Source organism: Scyliorhinus torazame, chromosome 3, assembly GCF_047496885.1.
Source record: "Scyliorhinus torazame isolate Kashiwa2021f chromosome 3, sScyTor2.1, whole genome shotgun sequence".
In the NCBI taxonomy this organism is placed as follows: Eukaryota; Metazoa; Chordata; class Chondrichthyes; order Carcharhiniformes; family Scyliorhinidae; genus Scyliorhinus; species Scyliorhinus torazame.
The window spans coordinates 24,822,910-24,834,270 of NC_092709.1; the positions used below are offsets into that span (position 1 = coordinate 24,822,910).

General features: G+C 47.3%; 1 protein-coding gene across 1 annotated transcript in view; it reads right to left on the bottom strand.

Moving 5' to 3' along the window:
* The window catches only part of LOC140408349 (PH and SEC7 domain-containing protein 3-like), a 32,025-nt gene extending 22,193 nt beyond the window's left edge, over positions 1–9,832 (bottom strand). The window contains exons 1-3 of the mRNA XM_072495432.1: positions 9,654–9,832; positions 8,939–9,083; positions 3,797–3,940 (exon numbers count right to left, since the gene is read on the bottom strand). Coding sequence (XP_072351533.1) covers positions 3,797–3,940; positions 8,939–9,083; positions 9,654–9,742 — 378 coding nt within the window. The 5' untranslated portion in view covers positions 9,743–9,832. The remainder of the gene's footprint in view (positions 1–3,796; positions 3,941–8,938; positions 9,084–9,653) is intronic.
* Positions 9,833–11,361: the final 1,529 nt, after the last annotated feature.

The following is an 11,361-nucleotide window of genomic DNA, read 5'->3' on the forward strand; positions in this document are numbered from 1 at the left end:
CTCAATGTGATCATGGCTGATCCCATCCAGGCCTCAACTCCACCGTCCTGCCCATTCTCCATAACCCTTCAAGACATTACCACAATTAAAAATCTGTCTAAACTCCTCCTTAAATTTACTCACTGTCTCTGCATCCACCGCACACTGGGGTAGCGAATTCCACAGATTCACAACCCTTTGGGAGAAGTAGTTTTTCCTCAAATCGGTTTAAAATTTGCTGGATTTGGATTTTTGTTTATTGTCACGTGTACCGAGGTACAGTGAAAAGTATTTTTCTGCGAGCAGCTCAACAGATCATTAAGTACATGAAGAGAAAAGGAAATAAAAGAAAATACATAATAGGGCAACACAAGTAACACAATGTAACTACATAAACACCGGCATCGGGTGAAGCATACAGGGTGTAGTGTTAATGAGGTCAGTCCATTAGAGGGTCGTTTAGGAGACTGGTAACAGCGGGGAAGAAGCTGTTTTTGAGTCTGTTCATGTGTGTTCTCAGACTTTTGTTTCTTCTGCCCGATGGAAGAAGTTGGACGAGTGAGTGAGCCTGGTGGGAGGGATCTTTGATTATGCTGCCCGCTTTCCCCAGGCAGCGGGAGATGTAGATGGAGTCAATGGATGGGAGGCAGGTTCGTGTGATGGACTGGGCTGTGTTCACGACTCTCTGAAGTTTCATGCAGTCTTGGGCCGAGCAGTTGCCACACCAGGCTGTGATGCAGTCAGATAGGATGCTTTCTAGGATGCTGCCTCTTATTCTAAGATTACGACCTCTCGTTTTAGAATGCTCCAGAAGAGGAAGCTTCAGCTATTGTAGAGAATGTTCTACAGAAATCATATCAGTGCAAATGTAATTTCTGAAAATTCCAATCATATTGCATTTCTTGGCCCCCAAAATATTCAAATCTTAGTATTGCAATGGCTCCCACTAACATTGAATTTCTTAAAATATTCCAGTTTACCTTACATGCATGCTTTACACTTGTACCATTAAAACACATCGAACATTTACATGTCTGACATTGGCAGTTGCACTTTGGTATAGAAAAACCTCTGCACAAAAACATCCCGGGTAAAGTTACTCAAGTGTAGAATAGTGCAACCTGGATTGACATCTGAAGCAACAATTCAGTACTCAAGAACAATAACTCTAATCTAGATATCACAAACGTGCTTAATCTGGGGCTGGTTGAGCACAGGGCTAAATAGCTGGCTTTTAAAGCAGACCATGGCAGGCCAGCAGCACAGGTTCAAGTCCCGTTCCAGCCTCCCCGAACAGGCGCCGGAATGTGGCGACTAGGGGCTTTTCACAGTAACTTCATTTAAAGTCGACTTGTGATAAGATTTCATTTTCATTGCATTTCAATCGTCTGCAACATTCCTACAGGCTGTTTAGCACAGGGCTAAATCGCTGGCTTTGAAAGCAGACCAAGGCAGGCCAGCAGCACGGTTCAATTCCCGTAACAGCCTCCCCGAACAGGCGCTGGAATGTGGCAACTAGGGGCTTTTCACAGTAACTTCATTGAAGCCTACTTGTGACAATAAGCGATTTTCATTTCCATTTTCACATGGGGAAAGGAGAAGGGCTTAAGTCCAGTTCCCATTGCAAAGCTTCCATGGAGTTCAAGACAAGGAAAATATTTCTTGACAGCAAACAACACTGAGAGCATCTAACAAAGCATAAACCTTAACTAAATATGCTCATTCAAAACTTTTGTGATGGTTCATCACCTGAAAGTCTACACGACAATCTCTTGTACTACGTTAGTTCTGGAGCCCCCTAAAGGATCCATTCAGATTGCACAGATAGATTCCCAAAGGAAACGTGTACATTATGTGACCCGGAATCAAATGGGAATTATGATAAAATACCAACAAAGGCGCTGAGGAACTATTATATCACCTGTGTATAAAACAAATTGGATGGTTAAAGGAAACTGGTTTCAATGAGCACCTAACAAAAGTGGTTTAAAGAGGAAAAAAACATTCTCGTTTTGGACCTGCATCACGAATGACTTTACATTTACTCCAAACTACCAGGACTGCACAAAGCAGGCAGGTCTTGCTGATTCCCAGCGAGTGTCACTCTAGTTAAATACATTGAGCTTCATCCACCTCCAACCTTTTTCAAAGTTGCGTGAATAATGTAGGTAAGAATAGTTATCTCACCACGCCCAGTGGGAATGGGGTACCCATGCATTTTTCAACCTTAACACCTCGCTCCTCCGGTCAGATTTTAAACAAATTAATTTATGGGATGTGGGCGTCGCTGACTAGGGCAGCATTTATTGCCCATCCCTAGCTGCCCTTGAGAAGTTGGTGGTGAGCTGCCTTCTTGACGGCATAGCACCCCGATAGATATTTAACTCAGGTCTGAATTTTTGGATAAGGTTAACATTGAGTATTGCTTTCAACTAGACTAGGATATCAGGAAAAGAGGACTACAGGAGGGAGATAAATTACTTGGTTGCATGATGTAGCGAAAACAACCTCTCTCTAAATGTCGGAAAGACCAAGGGACTGATCATCGATTTCAGGAAGCGTAGCACGACACACACTCCCGTCTGCATCAATGGCTCCGAAGTGGAGATGGTCGACAGCTTTAAGTTCCTGGGGGTCACCATCACCAACAGTCTGTCCTGGTCCACTCACGTTGATGCAACAGTCAAGAAAGCCCAACAACTCTCTACTTCCTCCGGAAGCTAAAGAAATTTGGCATGTCTGCATTAACTCCCACAAATTTCTACAGATGTGCCAAAGAGAGTATCCTATCTGGCTGCATCACAGCTTGGTATGGCAACTGCTCGGTCCAAGATCGCAAGAAACTGCAGAGTGTGGTGAACTCAGCCCAATGGATCACACAAGCTTGCCACCCCACATTGATTCTGTCTACACCTCCCGCTGCCTCAGGAAGGCAGACAGCATTATCAGAGACCCCTCCCACCCAGGCATTGCCTTCTTCCAGACCCTTTCATCAGGCAGAAGGTACAGAAGTCTGAAGACCCGCACATCCAGACACAGGAACAATTTCTTCCCCACAGCTAGAAGACTCCTCAACGACTCCCCCTCGGATTGATCTGTCCCTTGTAAGAACACTATTCACGACGCCCTATGCTGCTCTTGCTCATGTATTTGCTTTGTTTCGCCCCGTGTTCCGCACTGTAACCAATCACCGTTTGTCGATGTACCATTTGTCAATGTTCTCTGTTGATTATTCTCCTTGTCTACTATGTTCGTATTGTGTATGTTCCCTCAGCCACAGAAAAACACTTTTCACTGTACTTCGGTACATGTGACAATAAATCAAACCAAGTCAAATCAAAATCAAGATCTTACTGGAGTGTAATGCTCATTTAAAGTGCACATTCGGAAAAACATAACTAGAAGAATGATTCCTGTTTGGAAGAACTTTGCACAGCAGAGGCAGAAAGCTCATGGATAATCGGGAAGAGGCAAGATACTGAAGTGGAGAGTTTGGCTATTCGAACAATGAGCTGCAGTGAGAAAATATTGTTTCCTTGGCATCGATATTACATACAATTCCAATGGTACTGCTCACCGGAAGAATCATGTTCAGGTGACATGGGGTGAGGACAGTGATAATTGAATCAAGGGGTGCCAATGGAACTCAGTTCCTCTTTGAAAATCATATCAATTCCATCCTTATCTGAAAGCCACACACAGTGAATTGCCACACAACTAAAGGTGCTCCTTTTCTAACCTGCTGCCTCTGCTGTTTTTAAACTCAATCGTGCATATCTACAGTGGAAGAAGCAAGTGCTTCTTATCCCGGCCCTACCTCAAACTCCAGGTAATGCTCCTTCAATCTGTATTCATCAATCTCCTTAGCTTTGACTTTCTTGTCAGGGGGGTAGGAACGGTGCTCTGTGAGCTCAGTGGAAATCTGTTTCAGCTTGGCCTCGTGTGATTTCAGCTGATCCTCCTGAAACGAGTTTCAAGTGCGTCATTAAAACAAAGTGGGATTAAAAAACACTTATACAATTTGTAGCTCAGGCAGCTTTTCTTTCTGATTGGCGACCGTACAACCAGTCAAAAAACCACAGTGTCTGTTCGACAAGGTTAAGCAGCGGGACGGTCAATGCAATCTCGGCACAATATTGGCGGAGTCCTTTTAATTCTGCACCATAAACACCATTCCCTACGAAGGTTATACAGAGCCATGCATGTTGCGGTGCCTTCGGACTTCTCCTCGGTTTCAAGTCACGGAAAATTTGAATGAACCGGATTTTCTCAGATGAACATGATCCTCGCATTTAACTCATTTTCCTGAGGAAAGTGATTTTCCTTCGGTGAGAGAGGGTGACGCCATGCGCACAAGAGGGTTTAAAATTAATTGAGCGGGTGAACGGCGGGGCCATGAGACTAACTGGATAGCTCCCTAAAAGGGCTGGCACAGAAAAGAGGGGCGGAATGGCCTCCTTCTGTCGTACAAGATCCGACAAAAACAAGTGGTTGATTTCAAACGACAGATGGAGGTTTTAAGGATCAGCTCCTTATTTTCCCTGATGCTTTGTTTGTGAACTTCAACTTTTTGCAGGAGGCGTTCCAGTTTAGTGGAATCACGAGGAGGTACAGTTACATGTTCCAGTGTGCTGGTTAACTGAGTGTCTATTTGAAGTCGAACAAAATTCCGCAGGCAGCTTGGGCCAAGGGATGCACACTTACTGCCACTTCCTGATTCTGGTTCCACTTCCTGCGCTCCATGTTCTGGAGGCCAAACTGCAAGCGTACCTTTCAGCACGGTCATTTATTGTTCTGCTCAGGGACCCCCTGTCACCACCATCCTGCACTCTCCACCCCCACTCTCCGCCCCACCCCACATCATTCGTGCTTCAATTAAGTAAAATAAAAACTCTTGTTATCCTCACTACACGTCACCAATGAGCTCAAGAACAGGCGCTGCCGTGTGCTCAGATAAAGGTGCAAATTAATAAGAGCCTGTATAAAAATAGCACATGGAAAGGCAGGGCCAGGATTTTTGCTGCAGAGACAGGAGTTTTATTATTAGATCAGTCCCATTATCTTCTCGGTGCCCAAGTAGCATCGCGGCAGCGAACGCAGTTTGTTATGCAATGCTGGAACAATTCTCACATTGCTACGTCAAAGACATGTTTCCATAGCAATGCCGTATGTCGAAGGCATGGAGGAAGGTCGGGAACAGACAGTAACTCAATTGGTATCAACACTTTATATAGGATAGCTCAACATGCCAGATTTCGTGTCAGTAATGGGAATGGATGTAGTCAAGGGGAATACTGTACATGGATTGAGTTCCAGTGTATGCCACTGATTCCAGCAAAACACCACCACTTCTCTGAAGGGAGGGTTAGTACCAGAAGAGCTGGAAGGCAAGCCAAAACTGAAAACATTAAACCTTACAATCTATCATTATGAATGGTGCTACGTAGCGGGCAGCATGGTGGCACAGCGGTTAGCACTGCTGCCTCACACCTCCAGGGACACGGGTTCAATTCCAGCCTTGGGTGACTGTGTGGAGTTTGCACTTTCTCCCTGTGTCTGCTTGGGTTTTCTCCGGGTGCTCCGAGTTCCTCCCACAGTTCAAATATGTGCAGGTTAGATGGATTGGCCAGGCTAAATTGCCCCTTCGTGTCCAAAGGTTAGGTGGGGTTACTGGGTTACGGGAACAGGGTGGAGCTGTGGGCTTTCGTAGGGTATTCTTTCAAGGGCCGGTGTAGACTCGCTGGGCCGAATGGCCTCCTTCTGCACTGTAAATTCTATGAGTCTATGAAAACCATAGGAGGGAAACAGCTCTGATGAACGGTACTGATTTGAAATGTTTATTCTGTTTTTGTCTCTTCACAGATGCTGCCTGACCTGCTGAGTAGTTCACAGAATCCCTACAGTGTAGGTGGAGGTCATTCGGCCCATAGAATCTGCAATGACCCTCTGAAAGAGCGCCCCACCTAGGCCGATTCCCCCGCCCTAACCCCATAACCCCACCCAACCTGCAAACCCCATAACCCCACCCAACTTGCAAACCCCATAGCCCCACCTAACCTGCAAACCCCATAACCCCACCCAACCTGCAAACCCCATAACCCCACCTAACCTGCAAACCCCATAGCCCCACCTAACCTGCAAACCCCATAACCCCACCTAACCTGCAAACCCCATAACCCCACCCAACCTACAAACCCCATAACCCCACCTAACCTGCAAACCCCATAACTCCACCTAACCTGCAAACCCCATAGCCCCACCTAACCTGCAAACCCCATAACCCCACCTAACCTGCAAACCCCATAACCCCACCCAACCTGCAAACCCCATAACCCCACCTAACCTGCAAACCCCATAACCCCACCCAACCTGCAAACCCCATAACCCCACCTAACCTGCAAACCCCATAACTCCACCTAACCTGCAAACCCCATAACCCCACCCAACCTGCAAACCCCATAACCCCACCTAACCTGCAAACCCCATAACTCCACCTAACCTGCAAACCCCATAACCCCACCCAACCTGCAAACCCCATAACTCCACCTAACCTGCAAACCCCATAACCCCACCTAACCTGCAAACCCCATAACTCCACCTAACCTGCAAACCCCATAGCCCCACCTAACCTGCAAACCCCATAGCCCCAGCTAACCTGCAAACCCCATAACCCCACCTAACCTGCATACCTTTGGACACTAAGGAGCAATTTAGCATGGCCAATTCATCTAAACTGCACATCTTTGGTCTGTGGGAGGAAACCAGAGCACCCGGAGGAAACCCACGCAGACACAGAGGGAAAGTGCAAACTCCACACAGACAGCGGCCCTACGCTGGAATTGAACCCTGGTCCCTGGTGCTGTGAGGCACCATGCTATTTTCAACATTTACTGTTTTTTAGTTTGGTAGGCCAGAGGCTCAGTTCAAAGATTTGGAGACATGAATTTCAACTGCCAACACAGCCACTGGGAGTGGAAATTCAGATCCTGTCAGTTTACCCTTAGTCACAATAAGGTAAAATGACCCTTTGAAGAATCGGCTCAGTAATGGAATAATTTGCAATATTTGTTCGTAGCAGAGAATGTGATGGGAAGAAGATGGATTGCAGGAGAACCTGGATCATCATAACATTCTTCAAATCCTCTCTAACCCAAGTCTATACCCAATTCTATAAATGTTACTGATGATCCATAGGATCACAATTTTCATAGCGCAGAAAGAGATCATTTGTCCCATTATGGGGGCGATTCTCCCAAATGGAGCCCAAGTGTTCGCGCCGTCGTGTTTCACGACGGTGCGAACTGGGCCCGGGTACGACCTATTCTGTCTCCCACAGGGGGCCAGCATGGCGCTGGAGCGGTTCAGCCACTCCAGCCTCCTTTCTTGGCGCCAAATGGGTGCCGCGCCAACCTGCGCATGCGCGGGGGACTTCTCTAGCGCGCCGACCCCGACTCAACATGGCGTCGGTGTTCAGGGGCCGGCCACGCAGGAAAGTAGGCTCGAGGGGAGGGGTGGAGAGAGGCCAGCCCGCCGATTGGTGGGCCCCGATCGCGGGCCAGACCCCATCGGAGCCCCCCCCCCCCCCCGGTGAAGGAGACCCCTCCCCCCCCATAGGCTGCCCCCCGACCGTTTGCGCAGAGTTCCCGCTGGCAGTGACCAGGAGGGACTCTGTCGTATCCACGCGGCCGCTCGGCCCATATGGGCCGGAGATTCCAACGGCCCGCGCTGCGTCAAACGCGCCGGCGCAAATGGGACGCGGTGATTCTCCGGCCCAGCGCTCGGAGAATCGCCCCCTATGTCTGCACCGTCTCTCCAAATAAGCAATTACTGAGTGCCATTCTCCCGCCTTCTCCCCATAACGCTGCATATTGTCTAATTCCCTTTTGTATGCCTCGAGTGAACCAGACTCCACCACACTCCTAGGCAGTGTAATCCAGGCCTCGATGACTCGCTGTGTAACAAAGTATTTCCTCATATCACTTTTGTTCCTTTTGCCAATTACTTTAAATCAGTGCCCTTGCGTCTTGAGCATTTCACAAGTTGGAACATTTTTCTCCCTACCCTGTCTCAGATCCCCCATTATTTTAAATACCTCCACCAGATCTCCTCTTGGCCTTCTTTTCTCCAAGGACATCAGCCTGAACTTCTCCAACTATCTCCACATCTAAAGTAAGGACATGTTAATGCAGTCCACACTGCCATATACTGGGCATCAGAATGGAAGTTCCTAAATAGTCTCAGTGAGCAAGTAATCTGACGTTACACTCAAGAGATCATAAAACCCCAGATCTGGTTCATTCTCTACAATGCTCCCACATCATAGAGGTGGGGGATGTCAAGAAGCGAAGGTTACAATTGGCTCAAGTGCCTCAAGGGCAAGTAGGACAGTAAAAGTAAAATACAATCTTTTTTGTTCCTGCTTTTTAATACATCAATGATCTTGTCTGTTTTCATATATGGAGATGTAATCATAGGCATAAGAACATAAGAAAAGGGAAGGATAGACCACATGGCCCATTGACCCTGCCCCGCCATTCAATACAATCCTCTTGGCCAACTCACTCAACTCCACTTTCCCATTCATTCCCCACATGCAATGATTCCCTGAGAGATCAAACTTCTATCTTGTGAATAAATATATTCAACAATAGAGTATCTGCAACCTTCTGGGGTAGTGAATTCCAATATTGGCAGTGAGTGATGGACTTTCTGCTCCTTTCAGTCCTCAAGACATGGTTTTGCCCTTCAAATCACTTTCACTGGCAAACGCAACGTTGAAGACAGACCTTTTACATGTTTGCTTCCTTATGTGGCAAAGCAAGTCCAGTTAAATATTTGCAAGGGCTTTGAGGGAAGTGAACTATCACCTTATCAATGTGGTGCATTCGTAGTGGAGCTCTCCCTGGAAGGGTGAGGCAGAGATGGAAGAAGGCTTTACAAAGACTGGTGTGACCCTTACCTGTGTCATCTTGGTGGTGGTAGCTGGCAAAAGTGGGCGGCTAAACCTCTTCTGTGAGCCAATCGCAGCTGGAAATGGAGGGGCAGAAAACATGGCTGCTACTAGGTTCATTTTATTTATCCAGGATTCCATTTCTTCAGGGCTTCTGAAAATTTGTGAACACACAGGTGGTTAAAGCAAAATAAAATGGCCACGGTGAGAGTGCATGGTGGCGGGATGTGACTTGAAGAACTCGACTACCAAACAACACGGTAGTGTCTTTTAAAAGTTTCCCGCCAGCCTCCCTCTCTTCCCTCACACACTTGCTGGTTAACTAAATTGTTGCATGCCTTTCCTTGTGATGTTAATAATTACAGGATATTTGGGAGTGACTACAAGTCATTGGCAATAAAGGAACTGTGGAATTAGTTACCGGTTTATAAGGATGGACGCCTGGCGGTGATTATAAAAGATAATCTCATTATAGGATTGTCCTCACCAGGCCTGGGACAACAAGTAGAGGGGGTGAAAAATGAGCCCAAGTTCCAGTTCCTGATCATTGTCCATAGTTGTAGAATGTTATACACAGGTCATTCAGCCCATTAAATCAGTGCTACCTCTTTGTTACAGCAATTCAAAACTACCCCCAATGTACACTCATCTCTTTTAAATATCCCCCCCCCCCTCCCCTGTCCCCACCTCTCTCCCCCCACAATAATTCACAAAGAATACATACTGTGCTTGGAAAAGAAAGACTCTCCAGTCAGCTGTTTTCAGCTTGAGGACATTGGGTTTCTTCTCATACTCAGTAGCTTTTATTGCCATTGCGTGGTGTATGCTGATCGCATTTTTTAAATCCTCTTCAGACAGATTTTTCTCTGGCTTATATTCATCCTTTGGAGGAAACACAAAATTTGGGGAAGTCACCGAGTGTCATTTACGATAAGAACAAAGAAAGGTACAGCACAGGAACAGACCCTTCGGCCCTCCACGCATGCACCGACCATGCTGCCCGTCTAAACTAAAATCTTCTACACTTCCAGGGTCCGTACCCCTCTATTCCCATCCTATTCATGTATTAGTCGGGACGCCCCCTAAACGTCACTATCGTCCCTGCTTCCACCACCTCCTCCGGCAGCGAGTTCCAGGCACCCACTACCCTAAAAAAACTTGCCTCGTACATCTCCTCTAAACCTTGCCCCTCGCACCTTCTTCAGGACCCTGCCTGGTAAATGGCAGAGTTGGCGAAGGGTCAAGCCCGGACAGTGTAACAATTGAATTTATTTAACCAGCTCACACTCCAGCACTGCTCATTCAAACAGGGCCCCAATGATCCCAAAGCACCTTGAATTTTACTCATGCGTCATTGCATTCCTTTGGATCGCAAGTGGTGTTTCAAAAGCTAGAGTTTATATACAGAGCAGATAGGATCACCTGCCATGATGGCAGGTTAAATTTGTTCATATTTAACAATAGGCTCCTGCTTGCTTGCCAGCAATACATTTCCGAATGTAATAACACAGAATTGAAGGAGCCTGTAAGGTCCAATTGGAACCCCAGTCTATGTTGCATTTTGTGGCTGTCGCTGGTGTTACAAATATTGTCCTTGATAGACCTGTGACTGGAGATGAGAGGCTGAGGGGTCAGGGAAAGATCAGCCAGAGTTCCTGTTGCAAGTTGTTCCCAGTGTAAATACAGTATTTGAATGATGGGTGTTTCGACCGATCGTCAGGCGAAGTCCCCTGATTTGTTATGTGTCTGAACGAGATGTCCCCAGATTGGTATGCTCCTGGGTGAGGTGGATTGAGCTGGCTGCCCTTCTTTATTCAACCCCTCTGTTCATCACAACGAGGTTAATTTGAAAAGGATCCCTTCTCTTTGGAATACCTTTTCCCAGTCCAAATGTATTTGGGTGCGATCTACCGTCCACGTTGCGCTCAAAAGGTAGATGCCAGGAGATTTCTCTTCCGGGATCTACCCAGCTCATCACTTCTCCCGAGATCTAACGCGATCTCTCGAGATGTCGCGATCTGAATCCCGCCTATTGTGGGCGGAATCAGTATTTTGAAAATCTGCATATTAGGGTGAGACGCTCTCTCATGATCTACCCGAGGCGTTGGATCTAACCCCTACATCTCAAGAGGTTGGGCGAGCGCTGTTCAATGTTCGTCTCCACAAACGGGGACAGACGGAACGGTACACGTGGCAGTCTCCCAGGGCCCCAGGTCCTTGCCCTCTGGGCAGGGTGGCACTCTGGTACTGCTGGTGTCACCAAGGCACCCTGGGAGAGCCAGCTGGGTGCCGGCCTGGTGCTGCCAAGGTGCCCAGGTGGCAGGGGCACTACCAGGTGCTAGGCTGGCAGTGCCAAATTGGCATTTTCATGCGAAAGGGATCAGGCCTAAGGGTGTCCTGCGCATGTGTGGAGCGGCACCGAAGACACCCTT